This window comes from Balearica regulorum, chromosome 6 (assembly GCF_011004875.1).
Source record: "Balearica regulorum gibbericeps isolate bBalReg1 chromosome 6, bBalReg1.pri, whole genome shotgun sequence".
Classification (NCBI taxonomy): Eukaryota; Metazoa; Chordata; class Aves; order Gruiformes; family Gruidae; genus Balearica; species Balearica regulorum.
In genome coordinates this window covers 16186662-16202701 of record NC_046189.1, presented here as the reverse complement: position 1 = coordinate 16202701, position 16040 = coordinate 16186662, and the positions used below count along the sequence as shown (strand labels likewise).

The window sequence follows — 16040 nt, the reverse complement described above, 5'->3', positions numbered from 1 at the left end:
ATCATGTACCTCATTAGGATTTGATACACATCTAGGTAAATGGGATTCTTTCCATTCATTTCCAGTCTGAGTAGGAAGGGGCCCTGTTTACTCCCTGCTCCACTGAACTTGCTGATTAAATTTATACCATGCCATGGAGGTGCCTCTGAAAGTCATACCCTTCCTGAAGAGCTGTTGCCAGTCCTAGCGATTCCATCAATACCATCCCACGGTAAGAAGTCTTGCGAGTAAAAAATGTTCTACTACTTATTGTTTTATTCACATGAAGGCTATTTTAGCAGTAAAGGCTAAGACTGCAAGACTCACTTAAAGAAATTGTCTTCAAGAGTGCTGTGAGGATGTGAGCCAGCTTGTATGGCAAATTGGCACAGTTAGGGAAAAAGCGTGGAGTCACAAGCGGGTGAAAGGTTTGGAAACAACCATTTATGCTCTGTCACTTTTCAAAGACAAGCACACAAATGAGCAAACATGCTTCAGGAAAGCACATCTGTAACTAATAGTCAGGAGCTTTACGATCCTTGCCCTCAAATCAAATTTATTCGGGAATATCATCATAGGAAATACGAACAAATACAGCAGAATAAAAACACACATTTGTAGATTGCCTTGTTGAAAATTAAATAAAAAAATACTGGCTAGATCATAACCCATAACAATATTACATAATATATCTGTCAGATATCTCAAGATACAAAATAAAAACTCTTGAGGGCTAATCTATAGCTGCAGCTCCTCAGTGTGCTCAATGCAGGGGTACATGCCCATAATGCTGTGGGAGAGATGCGTATACAAACACCATTTCTTATGGCCTCATGCAGTGTTTTGGTAGCGCAGCCTTACAGGTTTCAGAGACAAACTATTGTCCAGGGAGAGGCTCTCTCAGGAAGCCTTTCTGCCATCCAAACGCGAATTTCACCCAAGGTCAAAGCCTTAACCAACACGTGTTGCCTGTATCAGTCTTCTCCACCAAAGAAAATTTCTCCTCCTCCAAACAACACACTAAGCTTTGGGTCATATCCAGGTAAAAACTTGCTAAGAAAAAAGGAAGAAGAGCGAGCATCAGTTGGCATTAAAGAAAAACTAAGGACTCTTCTTGTATTTCAGTAAGATCTACCACAGTGATTAAAACTGAATAAAAATGAGCAAATAGGATTATTTATACACAAATCACATTTCTATATTAATGAATGAGTTCTGCAGGGAATGAGTGCCTCCTGTGAGATCAGGAGCTCCTTCTAGTTTCTGCAGGGGGAGATCTTGGTGCCGGCTATAACAGCAGGACACTGAGAGCCCCACAGGATGCTCTGAGTACTCTGCAGAATCTGTTACAATTTCTGCTTGTATTTTCAGGAAAAAAAATCTTGCAGAGTACATAAATCACGATGGGATAGAGACACAGAAAAAAGTCAACTATGGTAAAAGTCTGAAATTGAGAATATAATAAAAACATTAAATTCTGATTGCTCCAGACTTTCAGTCTCAGCGAATCATAAAGTACATAGTTGAAGAACACTCTGTAACAAACAAATACCTAACTGGCCTTGTTTTAAAGATATCAGTCATCTTTTGTTCTTTTCAAATTTAGTAGGAACGGCAGATGCTCAATGTATCTGAAATAAGGTCCTAAGTTCTCAGCTCTTAAACAAGATTTTCCACTGCCATAGTATATGGCAATTTACATTTTAAAAAACTCTGATATGACCGTTACCTTTCTTCTCTTGTCATAATGACAGTAAGAAGCCATAAGATGGTTTACAATTTATTATAAAGAAGAAAAAAAAAAAAAAAAAAAAATGGAGTCCAACATTCCCAAAAAGGATGCAAAGGTGCATGGAGTGGTCCAGGCTACTAATGATTTGCTCAAACACTAGCAGAGAATATATAAATCCTTAACTCTTAGCAAAAAATATCAATTGCATTATAACATATATGATACAATTTCATTTGTTAACTGCACTGTACAGAAATTTGTCCATGCTAAATACAAGCCCTGGACCAGATACACAAAACAATTTGAATGCACTTTTTACATCCTATATGCACAAACATTTCTTAAGTTAAAACTATGCACACTACTTATGCATAGCATGTGTATGGCTTACATATTCAATGACAGGAATTCCACCTTTTGGCATGCCCTTGTCCCAGGGCTCGGAGCTCGCACTGTTCCCAGCTCAATTTCGATTCCTCCGCTGTCAGAAAATAGACAGTCAACAGGTATGGACTTCTAAGGGTCCCTCAGTCCAGGGTGATGGTTTAACGATTCCTTGTTCAAGCGGGACAAAGTGTGCCCTTGTTGAGGTTGAGCCTGATGCCTGTTGAGCTCTGGTTAGATCCCTGAAGCAGCAGATGAATCGGACATAGGTCTCAATCATCCCTCTGCCTCTGCATAGAGGAGAGTGCCATCGCCCCCACCAGTCCTCTTCAGAGCAGACCATGGCTGATTAAAAAAGACTTTTTGGTCAGTGAGGTAATAACTACAGGGTCCAAAAAGGAGAACTGGGAGTGCAGCGACCCGAGCCACCCGAGCGCCTACAACGCCAAGGGGAGCATGGAGGTTTCCTGGCAGGTTCCAGCAGAGGGGAATGAGGTTGGCTGCAGCTGTGTGGGACGCCCGGGCGAGCCAGGAGGGGTCTCGTGCAGCTCGAGGGAAGCGGAGATGAAAATGGAGTCTCTTTCTGGGCACAGTTCGGGCTGGAGGGCTCATTCTGAGGCTTCTTGCAGAGGTAACTGCCTGCGTGCTCCGTTTTTGCTGCCTCTCAGAGAAAGATGGTCTGGTGTTTTCTTTAATGAAACAAACACTAGCGAGGATTTTGCAGGATCCACATCGTCACCTTTGCATTTGAGACAAACCGTGACATAAGGCCTCAGTGTCACCTTCCAGTTCTGTCTAAGAGGCAACACGATATTTTGCGAAGTGAAGCAATTTCCATGTAGTCCTGTCGCTGTCTCTTCCGCTCTACAAAACAATAAGCACCAGCTTCCCGGTAGGGCTGACACCATTGCTGAGGTCTTCAAAAATACTAAAGGACTGAGAATGTTTTAATCTTTAATACTGGATGCTATTTTATTAAATTTAAAGAGATTTTTCGAATACTGATTTGTTAAGCACCAGTTCTCTCCATATGGCAGCCACTGCAGTGGGGAAGAATCATCATCTACACGGGCTGGTCAGTGTAACTCTACAACTTCCCTGTACGGTCTATGTATTTTTATTTCCAGGTATTTTAAGAAAGCTAACAAGTAGGACTTTTATGTTGCATGCAGCGTGGTTGCATGAACAAGTATCTATAACAACGTTTCATTTTGACTTTCCATTTCCATTGGACGCCAGTAGCAGTGACACGTAACAGCAACCCCGGGCAGATGACAAATGTCGTATTTTCACATGTCTCATGGTTAACTGGAAGTGTCTGGTGTCAGTGATGCAATAAAGCGAAGTCCAACTTTGGCTGAAAATATTATTTTGGCTAGTGTAAGAAAGCAGAATAGAAGAGGAAATAGCAACAACAAACACAACTGAAATCTCGTGAGTTAAGTGCCTTGAGTTACCAGCTCAGGGTTTTACATTTTACACTTTTGATTGTTTTGTCCAATCACTCTCCACAGAAACAGGATGGTCCAAGAACAAGTTGACAGATAACAGCCTCTGAGAGCACGGGGTAGGTAGGAACAGCTAGAGTCCTTCTTTTCTCCTGCAACAAAGGTCAAATGAAAATCCATAAACAATAGATTTTTAATACTGCTGCTTCCAGTATTTAATATACATGAATTGAGGATGTTTTATTGCATGATCACTTAGTCTGATATCAAGGATCCAGAGATGTAAAACTAGCGTTTTGCCCTTCTTTATACTGAACGGCTTTTAAGGGGACAGAGAAAGTGGGGTGTATGGTGTCCCCATTTCAAAATTTTGTAATAAACCCACAACTGGAATACAACAAAGAGGATAATAATAGCACTTTATGGTATAAACCTATCCCCATTATAAGAAAGAAATGACAAAATTACCTGTCCTGCCTGAAATGTCAGAAGCTTTTAAGAAATAGCAAATCTAGTTCTGTATCAGTGCTTCTTTCTCAGTGGCTTTTACTGAATCTTCTGACTTCTTACAGTGTTTAGGCTCACCTGGAAGATAAACAAATGTGACTGGGAACCTGAGTGAGGAAGTTAACCAAGTTAAGAGAATCTGCACAGCCCTAGACAGACAGGAACTTTTTCCTCCTGACTTTTTTAAAGTCAAAATGAGGTTTCAGTAACTGCTTTCTTTAATTGCTTTCTTACCAGAGTAAGCATAAGATTGAATTAACTAATCATTATGGTTTATCCATAAAGCAAAAGATAGAATGAAAGCAATAGATCACAGCATTAAACAAAAATATGAAGACATTTAGATGAGTAAGTGTTAATAAAGTGGGTTGGGGTTTGGTTTATTTTATCTTCCGACTTACTGAAAGTCAAAATTCAACCTCTGCAGAGAGGCAGTAAGCTTCTCTCAGAGTAAGCTTAATTGGGAGTAAGCTTCTCTCAGATAATGAAGATGCCAGTGTCAAGTTCTAAGAATTCAATTAATTCAATCAGATAGGAGCAATGACACTGACACAAGCAGCTTTCAAACTAAGTGATACAACATGAATATCAAACCGACAATCATCACGTTAAGCTGTTGCTTAAACTATTCCTTCACTAACTTTGAATGAGTACAGCTGAGGAAATTATAAACTGAGATAGTGGGCATGGGGAGAATGTAGCAAACGTACAGTTTATTTACTAACTACATAGTACCTTCTCAATTTTAACCAGTTGATTGAATGATCACACCCGTGACAGAAACGCTGAACTTAAAACGTGAAAAAGGAAAAGCACAGAAGTCTCAAAAGTGGAGAAGGTGAGCTGGGAGAAGCATAAGAGTTATAAAAATAAAAATACAGGCAGGGGAAGATTTTTGAAAGCCAGAAAACAAAGGTACAAGCAGCTGAAAGGGAAAGAGGATGATGTGTGATCCGAAAGGAAAACTGAAAGACGGCAAGTTGAAGTTGAAAAGGCGGCTCACAGTTTAGGAAAGAGAAAGGGAAAAGAGGAAAGGGAGCTCAGGAGAATGAGAATGAGGAGAGAAGAAAAATAATATCTATGAATTCACCATGGCTCCACTGTAAACAAGTAAGAATTGCTACTGATTTTACCCTTGTTTCATTGCCACGAATGGTGGCAGAGTGGGTGCTGCCCACTCTGTAACGCAGCCACCAGCAGATGGGCCACGTACCCCCAAGCAGCATTCTTCACTGTCCCCCTGAGGTTACATACATTTAGTGTAGGTGGAACACAGACAATCAGTTCTCCAAAGGCTTTTAAAGTCTCAAAATTGGACTAACATGAATTAGAACAAGAACGTCTCCAGATCTTTCAGCCTGCAGGTTTTTTTTGGAGGGATTTAGCAAAACTTTTATTATTAACCATAAATACAAAAAAAGGAGTGGGGAGAGGTATGAAAGTCAAATCTATTGATCTAAATATTTAAATTTCATAATTGACGTGGAGTGGTTAGTAGAGTTCTAGGAGTGGGACAGGAGTGGTTTGCAGAGGCCTTAAAACAAAAATTTTGTATGTTTAATTTTCATAAAACCTAAACATTACCTTCTAAACCATACATCGCTTTCTTCCTGTTGATGCATCTGTTTTTAATGTGATAAACTCTCCCTATGAAAGGTTGCTAATGGCTGTTATCCTATAATCCCTACCCTTTTTATAAACACATCGTTTGCTCTTTTAATATAACCTTCCCGCCATCCTGATCCTGTGCACGAACATGGACACCTTCCCTTAGTACCAGGCTCCCGATCTACTGTTGCTGTTTAGCCATGCAGCGTGCACAAGGAACGCCAACGCACCGGGCACCACGGCGACGTGTGCCTGCTTTGCGCCGATGCAAAGGGTCCCACACTCGGCTGAGCACCACAGGGCCACCGCGGCACTGAATGGTCACTAGCATTTGCATGGCACGGGTGATTACTTGATGGCACTTGCATTACCATAAATCAAACCGGCACGTTGTTGATGTGGATCCATCCACTGCTATTTAACCCAGTTATCCTTCAGAAGCTTTCAGTTACTGACTGCTGATGACGTTGAAGGCTTTGTACAACTCGATGTGACTGGGTAGTCCTCTACTGTCATATAGAGTAAAGTTACTGATAATCTGTTTTATCACAGATTTATTATCTCCTTTACATTTTGATATTAAGGATTAATGTGGCTATCATCATGAGTGAAAAGTTAAGAGTATGCCAATTAGCATTTATAAATCATTGAAACATGGAGTTAATTAAACATAAGCAGTTTTTAAAATTAATGTTCTAATTAATAAATCACTCAGGAGAAAAGGAAAATCATCACTTGAAAAAAAAAAAATCATCTTATAATAGTTCCACTTAATCCTGTAACATTCAATTAAACGAAAGTGAGATGATGGAAAGGACAAAGGTATCGTGGAGAAAACCAACACTCAGGCACAACTGGAGTTCTTGTAATAGCAACCCGCCGGTTCTCCCTTCGCACTGACCAGGACACAGGGCAGAGCTACTCCTGATAGTAAAATGTGATACTCTACAAGAACTACACCTAGAAAGAGATGTGATACAAGGAGAGAAAAATTGTGCCTTTTTTCTCTTTTTAACGTGGAACCCCCTCGTCATAGTACATCCAAACACTCAGTGACAGTTCCCAAGAATGCAGATAGGTCATCTTCCCGTGTTCCCCATCTCTGTTATAATTCAATCCCTTACTCACAGAAAACCGAACTGAGTTTTCTGCTTTTTATAAAGGACAGAACAACGACAGCAAACATGAAACTTCAATCTGAATAACTATGTTGCTTTTCTTCTCACTTTCTACGCCATCCTCCCAGCCCCAACACTCGCAGGTGCTCACTTCTCTGCCCTGGGAGGCAGCAAGCACTCTGGACATCGCTTCAGCCTTCTACCCCCATCCTCAGTACAGAAAGTACAGAGGTAGAAAAATCTAGCATGGAGAGTGCTACTAGAGTCCTGATGGACGTATAGTGCTTCTTTGAATATTCAAATAACTAATTTGGGAAGCAGGGAAAAATTTAAGGTAATGCATATGCTACATTCTGCTTGCTTGAAGTGACGTCCCATTGGAAATACCTGACCTTGGTTAAACGAGTCCTGTTTGGATCCGCTGGCCATCAGCAGAAGTGCAGAAGTGAAAAGTGGGGGTGCTAACCATGCTATATCTCCCTTCGGTGCCGAGTGCTTCGGCCTCACACACAACACACTCACTCTTGACCATCTCAAACATTGCTTATACAGAGAAAAAAAGGAGCGGGGAACGAAAAGAGAAAACAGAGACTGCTGTGCTATTTGTAGTTAGAGGCTTCTACACACACTGCAGCAATGAAAACTCTTGCAAAAACACTAGTATTAAGTATCTACATTTAAGCAACCTCAATGACAGTTTAAGGCATTTTCCTCCATTTAGAATGATATTAAATCATTGCACCACTGTGAAAGAGAAATGTGAAACATTTTAGCCTGAGTTTTCCCTTTAGTATCTGTCCTGGTTTCAGCTGAGATACAGTTAATTTTCTTTCTAGTAGCCAGTATAGTGCTGGGTTTTGGATTTAGTATGAGAATAATGTTGTAACACACTGATGTTTTAGTTGTTGCCAGGTAGCTGTAGTGTCTACACTCAGTCAAGGACTTTCCAGCTTCCCACACCCTGCCAGGTGCACAAGAAGCTGGGAGAGCACAGCCAGGGCAGCTGACCCAGACTGGCAAAAGGGACATTCCCTATCATATAACATCATGCTCCAGATGTAACTGGGGAAGCTAGCCAGGAGGTGGGATTGCTGCTGAGAAACAGGCTGGGCATTGGGCTGGGGTTTTTTCTGCATGTGGTGAGCAATTGCATTTGTGCATCACTTGTTTCATTATTATTAATATTACTACTAATAATAATATTACTGTTATTATTAATATCATCATTAATATTATTATTATCCTTTGTTATTCTATTAAACTCTCTTTATCTCAACCCACAAGTGTTTTTCCGTTCTCCTCCCCATTCCCTTGCGGAGAAAGGGGTAAGCGAGCAGCTGCACGGTGCTTAGTTACCCACTGGGGTTGAACCACAACAGTATCGAATATTGCAGACTATTCCAATACTAAATGCCCGCATCGTCTTTCTTTTCAGTTACCTTCAATATGGCGGCACAATCTCTGCAGAGGTACTTAAAGCTGCTGCTGAAACCCAGCAATAATTAATTTTGTCTCAAAGAGCCAGGACCTAAGTCTCACCTTGTGTTCGTAGAAAGTCTGCGGCCGCAGCCCCTGCGCATTACAGGGATATAAACACCTGCAGTATACTTGTTTAATTGGCAGGCACAGAAAAACCCCACCATATATGTCATTTATTTATATGATCTATGACACCTGCCTGCCGATGGGAAGTGGTGAATTCCTTGGTTTGCTTTGCTCGTGCGCGCAGCTTTTGCTTTACTTATTAAACTGTCTTTATGTCAGCCCATGAGTTTTCTCACTTTCACTCTTCCAATTCTGTCCCCTATCCTGATGGCAGGGGGCAGTGAGCGAGCGGCTGCGTGGTGCTCAGCTGCCAGCTGGGGTAAAACCACGACAAGACTGTAAAATCTAAACACTTAACAAAACAATTTTGAAGAGAGCAACAGGCTTGAGCTGGCTCCAACCCATGTGTGCCTTAATGGTGACACCCAGCGTCGTGACGGTGAGCATATTCAAGAGAGAAGTAACGGGAATCACATTGGCATTGTGATTGAGCTGCGTACGGCAATTGCTCTATTTTGCTAAGCGTAACTTAGATTTGCAGTGTGCTTTCAGTATATTTTGTATCACTGCTAAATCCAAAATCCCATGTAACATCACCTATCTTCAAAAAGGTAAATTTGATATTAAATATTACACCCTTCACACGTGGAATATCTAAAAACCTGGTCAGAGAGCATTGGACTCTGACATTAATACGTTACAGAAACCAGGCAAAACATTCATGGAGCTCTTCATTTTCCTGGTTATTTATCTATGTTGGAAAATGAACACAAATAATCACTGAAGGAGACGGATGAGAATAAATTCAACATACCACAGTGAACAGAAGTTTCACATAAAACAACAAATAAAAATGCCTTCAAATATCAGATGCCTTTAAAAATAACACCTAACCAATACCCTTACTCTATGCATAGTAACATTCTGCTAAAAAATTGTGACAGTGTAAATCAGAAATCCAGCTTCATCTTGTGATTTTCTGACTTAAGAGACTATTAATTACTTATGAGGGGATCCATGAAAGGTTCATGAGACTAAAAGAAATGCAAACTTACTTTCTGTAAGCTTAAGTTGGCTGACCAGGGATGCACAATTCCACTGGAAAAAATTCAAGGATTCACACGTCTAAATAGGTGAAAAGTCACTATTCTAGAATGCAAAGTCCAAAGAATTGGGAACACACAAATTATCTGAATTTCCTGTAACAGCATCAAGAACTGATGACTACACTTGTTCACAAACCGTATCAGATGAACAGTTTTCCAACTAATTTGAAGACCTGTTCAGAACAGAATTTTACAATGGCTGGGCATGTGATTGATCAATGGCATGAGCTGTAGCCTCTATGTTATACACTCTTGCCAGCAGAAAAAGGCACAGCTTGAGGTAAAGGAGTGTTTGGAGAAAAATCTTTTCAGTTCCGTTCGTTTCCAAAGATCTTTATACAGCAGTTTAAGTTTTTCAGGCACAGGTGTTTAGTTTCAGTAGAGAAACCTACATTTCTATACCAAAACTTTCCGTGGCAATCAGCAGCAACTGAGATGTGTGCTGCAAAAGCTACAGTGGCTCAGGTGTAACTTGGGGGATCCCAGTAAGTGAGTATTGGGTCATCGCTCAGCCTCTGGAGCTGCCTTAAAAATAATTTGCTGCTTCTATTACTGTGTGATTAATCACTTGATGCAGTTAATATCTCCTCCTATTTCTCCCCTTTCTCCATAGCTTGTCACCAGTACATCTGAGCAATGTCCCCATATGACCTCTGGCTTTTAGTTCAAGACCCTACCAATACTACATATTTCCACAAAATAACTAAATCAATCTCTTATTTCTATGTCATTATTTATCTGAACTCTTTTTGAACATTGCCATCTCTAGTGAAGGAACATCCTTGGATTGGTGGAATTTGTGTTATTAGATTATTTTTTTTTACCATCTTCAAGAAAAAAATAGCTTCTAGATCATGTTTGCCTTTGGAAATACACTATTAGGAACTCGATCACTTCTTACTCTTTTCATACTTTTTGCAGTTTGAAGTGTTAAAATACAAGGCATCCTGTAGAAAATTCCCTGCCTTAGAAAAAGAATAAGATTAACTTTTTCTAACATAAGATATCTCTGTTCTCATGGGAAAGGTGGAATGTAAAGATTCACAAGGCAACAGAGGGCACTAACTGCACGCTGAGTCGTACCTGACTTCTCAAACAGCATTTTTGTTGGTCAGCCATCTAAAGACCCCCCAAGGACAGCTACACCACAACTGCCTTCAACATAGTTTGAAAGATAAAAGATGCAGCTTTTCTTACTGTGTTCCTCATCCAGGGGACGGGAAACTTTTCTAAGGCACTTAAATTTCAATTTGGGCGTTAATACAAAAGTTGCTGCAAAAAAATACATGTCCAAAGACAAAAATGTCAATTATTAGACAACTTCAAATGCTGTGAAATTAATTTTAGTGTAAATATTTTGATTTAGGACCCTAAATTAACCATCTGTTATTTCTGATGGAAAAAACCTGCCAACAAAAAAAGCAGGGAGCGCTGGAATGCAGAACCCTAGTATAAGTGGGAGTTCTCCATAAAAAGCATTTTTGAGAAATATGCCAAGTCATATACTTATGTCTAAGCTAAGCCTTATAAGTACTTCAGTGTTGCTGCTCAGACAATGCCATACTTCTGGCATAATATTGCAAGGCTCGCTGTCATAAAAGCATTAATGAGTTTAGCATTTTAATTAGAAGTGAGGAAAAGAAGTGTCATTATACACCTTGATTACTCTGATTACCCTAATACCTCAAAGCTTATTCCAACAATAAGCAAATTTAGACCATATGAAAATAAAATGAAAATGCACAGTGTCTTTCTCTTACTTTGATAACATCTATTTCTATTGCTTGGGCATCTTGCCCTTAGTACTGTCTTACAATCACCAGACACTAAACCACAGTCAGCTTGTGATAAAATACTTACATTCTAACCAAATATTCTGACATTACAGGGATTTGCTGGCTGCGAACTATAGTCTTCTTAGAGAATGACACAGTCCCATGCCTGCTACAGTTAGCAAATTCCATCTACTTTAAGTTAACTCTAAAATTCACATTTACTACAAAGGATGTGGTTTACAAAATAATAGTCATATTAGGTGCCTAAACTAAGGAGGGTACATTTTAATAGCATAAGAATAATTATCTACTCAAAGAGAAAATGTTAGTTAGTTCTGTTTTGAAAGTTTACCTTATTCTCCAATAACAAACTGCTATTTAATTGCAAATACACATCTTATATTACTGTAGAATCATTCTTCTAGCTCAACTAAAGGTCTTGGTATTTTGTGTAAAAAAAATTTCTACTAGCTACCAAATAGCTAATATCAATAAGATGATATTTGTTTATATCAAACAGCTTTTATTTGATGGTTTTAGGACACTACTCTTCCTACACATGCCTGAAGAAACTTTCTTATGCTGGTGGTTTGTACAACACCTTATTTGGATATTTTACATTACTGTCGATGTTTGACAGAGAGATACCACACACTGCTGCAGCTTCGCCCTGGACAGCTTCATTAGATTGACTGGTGCTCTGTGATGAAGTATTACCATTCAGTGGGTCTGTATTCTGTGTTTCTTGCTGGGCATCGGTGAGATCTTTCTGGTTCGGATCAGAGTTAGTGCATTTTTCTGAGTTGGATTCATCACTCAGAGGAGTGTCGAAAGAGACTACTTGTAGGACGATGGATCTGGGAGGACAGGTTGTACCATCGCTTCCCTGACTACTCTCATTTTGTATCCTTGTTGTCTCTTCCTGTAACTGTGCATCTGTGGAATTTCTGCTTTGGTCTTTTTCCTGTTCACCAACATTTTTCACAAGTTCTTCTACAAAGAGGGAACAAAATATGTGAATTAGATATGAAGGATATGTCACAATTGTTTGATTTCAGAGCAGTGACTCATAGAGCTGCACATGGGAACACCGTGAACATCGACTTTCTGCATGAGGACATCTGCACTGGTGTGTTTAATATGGGTCAGATTCTGCTCCCGATTACACTATTGCAACTGAACCATAGTGGTCTGCTTTCCGATTTGATCTCTATTTTGTACCTCTTTCTTTTGGCCATAGTACAGAACAAGGAGCATCATCAGACACACTGTAAGCTGAAGGATGGGAGCAGGAGGAGCCCACGCTGCAGGCACGTCCCCCAGCAGTGGTGTTTACCACCACAGGACTAGCACGAGCAGAGCTCATCAGTTCTGCAACAGAGAAAGGGCATGGAGGGGAGCACCTTGCTGGCGATGGGGGAGGCATCAGAACCAAAGGGAAGCCCTGAAGGAAGTTGGCCTGTCAGCCTGGAAAAGTCCAAAATGGCAGCTAATACAGAGCTTCAGCCGGAACAAGTTACAGAGGGTTACACACATGCAGTCCAGTACTGCTGCCGTTATGGCTAGTGCACATACAGAATGGGAAGGACGAAATATGGCGGAAATTGTGCTTCAGGGACAGCAGCGACGGGAGATAATAATGTTTGTGGAAGGCTCTATTCCTTGCTCTACTGCAGACACCTGGAGAACAGTACAAATGAAATGGCCCAGCGTGAAAGGTGACAGAACAGAGCAGCGCAGAGAGGTGGTACCAGGAGAAACTTGAAGATGAACAGAGAGTGGACAACTTGTGATGGAGGGTGAAAAGTCTGATAAAAAAATAACTGTACCATCTTCGTAGAGGGCCTATTTCTCTTGCTATTTGAATCTGTTTCATAAATTCAGATTTTAGAATCTGTATACTAATATAGAAGATACAAAACACTATCAATTTAAAAAGAGACCATTGCAGTTTGAACAACACCTCCACAAGACAGCTGCATGATATTGCATAAATTTCTAACTTGGCTGTGCTCACTGTGTTAAGGAAGGAAACCAAGCACTGAGATATTTATTGAGTTCAACTGGCAAGCTCCCAGAAACTCCGGTTGTGAGTGACCAGTCCGAATCCAGACCAAAAGTGAATGCATAGGACAACTGAAAAATAGCAAAATCTGTAATTTCATTTCTACCACAGTCAGCATTTGGCATTTTTGTCGCCTCACTTTTCTGAATCCAAAGAAATTTACCCCTGAAGTAAAATTTGGCCTGTGAAATGGGATGGAAAGGAACACCTCCAAACCTGAGCTGATGTGCAGAAACATGGAACAATTAAATCATTTCCTTCTTTTGTCAGTTCTTTTACTTTCTGGAACACTTTTAAAAAAATCAAGAACTTTCAAATTTGAGCACTTTCTGAACTGTTAAGCCATTTTTTTTCTACAAACTTTAGAAACCTGCTTGTATTGGACTCCAAATCTTCTGAAACTTGGACAGGTACTCTTTTTCTATAGACTTCAATGCAGCTCTTACAGAGAAGCGGTCAGGCTAAAGACATGAAGAAATATCTATATGCAGCTGTAAATCTGGTGTTCAATCCAGATATGTTAATTAAAGCATCTGTCACTCATGGTATAATCTATGTACCTAAGGCTTTTGTCCCAAGAAACTGATTTGCGTGCCATATTTGCCTCCATATGGCAAAGCTACAAGCATTTTTCCTTAACTTTGTAAAAAAGCAAAGGAAATTACAAGATAAAATATTTCAGATGCTGTTCAGATGCATCAGTAAATTGAGGAAAGCAAAAGCTGAACTACAATCACACATAAAACTGTAATACTAACTCAGCTCACACTACAACAGGTAGCTTTTTTAACCTGAAAGCTGGTAAGAACAGACAGTATTTTTCTCACAGAATGGTGTTTTAGGACAATGCTAACCAGAAGTCAGATTTGTCTTGGTGTAACTGTTTGGCTGACCACTTCATTCTCAAATTAGAACCCTCAGAATATTCATCTAGGCAAAGCCCACTCTTATTTTTTAGTTCATAAAGCTGAATAGCTACACTTAAAATTGCTTTCCTTCACTCCCTACAAACTTAAACTGGCAAATGAAGATTAACAGTTTGATCAGAACAATGCTGATGTTCATAACTTCTGTCATGCTGGTCTCTTATTTCTATGACTACCCTTGAGATGATTTCAAACATGTCTGTTTAAGGATATTTAAAACACAGCCAAACTCTGACTCAGGTCTATGCACATCTGACAGATGTAGCTTTGAAATGGAGTATCTCTGCACCAAGTTACACCTAGAGAACATACTAGTTAAATGGCATACCTATTGCATTTAATCTGGTGCGATACTATTTATTCCAAAAGTCAGTAAAAAAAGAATATGTGAGAAAAATAGTATCTTTTTTTAAGTATGAAAAATACTGTGGGATTTTAAAATCTGTGGAGTTAAAACTATTGCTAAACATTAGTCTTTTTATGCTGATAAAAAGTGCCATGGCCAGCTGGAGGTGGAAATGGGGTATGCTAAATGAACAATTGGCATTTGCAACATCAACAATATTTAATAAGAGTAAGTAGATGAATAGGATTAATAAGATTAAATAATCTTCTTGGTCCTCTAGAAAACTCCCTTCTTTTTTTGGGGGGGAGGGGAGGGGGTCAGTTAGGCACTGAATAGCTTCAGGATTATTATATGCATTCAGATAAAGACAGACAGAAATGTGTTGTGCAGTGCAGTAAACTCAGGGTCTGTGTTATTGTTGCACTGGTTTTGTTCTCCCTGTTTTAACTCAGTAAAAGTGCCTGGAGCCAGGCCTGTTTACATATTTTCAACTGTTTGGTATTGTTTTCTTTACAAGAACCCAAGTGTTATTCAGCAGAATTTGTGTGAGTTCATCTGTAAAACAAATGGCTTCTCCTAAGTGGCCTGTTAGAGGTGGCTCAATCTTTTCCCTCTCTCCTGTACTTCTGTGCAGTTCCTGAACTCCTGCCTTAAATCACTGTCCCTCATGAGAAGCAACGATGGGATTTGATACGTAAACATGGTAGAAGTGGTGTCTTTCCTCCCTTGTGTTTAGGCTGGGCTGTTGACAAAATAATTGTAATGCATTGTTTTGTTTGGAAAACTGGCAGGACTTGTAAGGCAATAGCCAAATTTCAGAATAGTTGAAAAATTGTGGTACTTAGTAATTTTGCAGCTACAGAAAATGTGTTAACTAGTGAAGGTCACTTCTCTCCCCTTTTCACCAGATACTACTCCTCTTTCATAAAGTCACCTTTTTTTGGGTTGCTTAATAAGTCTCTGAAAATTGAAGTGAGTTCTTTAAGGGTTTTTTTTTTTTAATTGTTAGCTGGAGGGAATGGGAGCACTGAATTCCTGTCAGCCCAACAAAAGGCTAAACTGTCCATGAAACACTGAAACTGTCACACGGCTCAATCTCTAGCACCATGCCACAGGACTCTCTGGGCTCCAAAGTATTGCTGCTCTGCTGCTGCAGAAGCTCTGGTGAGTTTGCATTATGAACTCCAACACGGATTTCCATCAGCTCTGCTACATTACTGCCTGTGTACGCAGCAACACTTTCAGGACATAGTCTACTAAGTGGTGAGGAAGCTTTTCTACATTTTGGTACTTTCTCTTCTGTATACGTCCATCGACTTTCTTTTCCTGGCCTTTCTGTAAAGGGGAACAGAGCATTCAATTACTATCATCTGGACAGTACAGGGCTTATAAGATACCTTTCTGTCTCCAGCAATTGCACCACTTGAGTATGTCGTGACTTAACAAGAGTGGAGAGAAAAAGCACTAAAGCCATGTGCAAGCAGAACCTCTCGAATCAGCT

General features: G+C 39.9%; 1 protein-coding gene across 13 annotated transcripts in view; it reads right to left on the bottom strand.

The window, feature by feature from the left end:
- Positions 1-514: 514 nt before the first annotated feature.
- Positions 515-16040, bottom strand: part of PDE1A (phosphodiesterase 1A) — a 162805-nt gene continuing 147279 nt past the window's right edge. For 4 of the 13 annotated variants that reach the window (XM_075756487.1, XM_075756486.1, XM_075756493.1 and 1 more), the window contains 3 exons: positions 11920-12195; positions 4012-4128; positions 515-3695 (listed from right to left, as the gene is read on the bottom strand). In XM_075756487.1, coding sequence (XP_075612602.1) covers positions 4055-4128; positions 11920-12195 — 350 coding nt within the window. In that variant the 3' untranslated portion in view covers positions 515-3695; positions 4012-4054. Of the gene's footprint in view, positions 3696-4010; positions 4129-11919; positions 12196-16040 lie in introns of those variants that run through there. The other 9 variants (XM_075756488.1, XM_075756492.1, XM_075756491.1 and 6 more) reach the window with 3 other exon arrangements.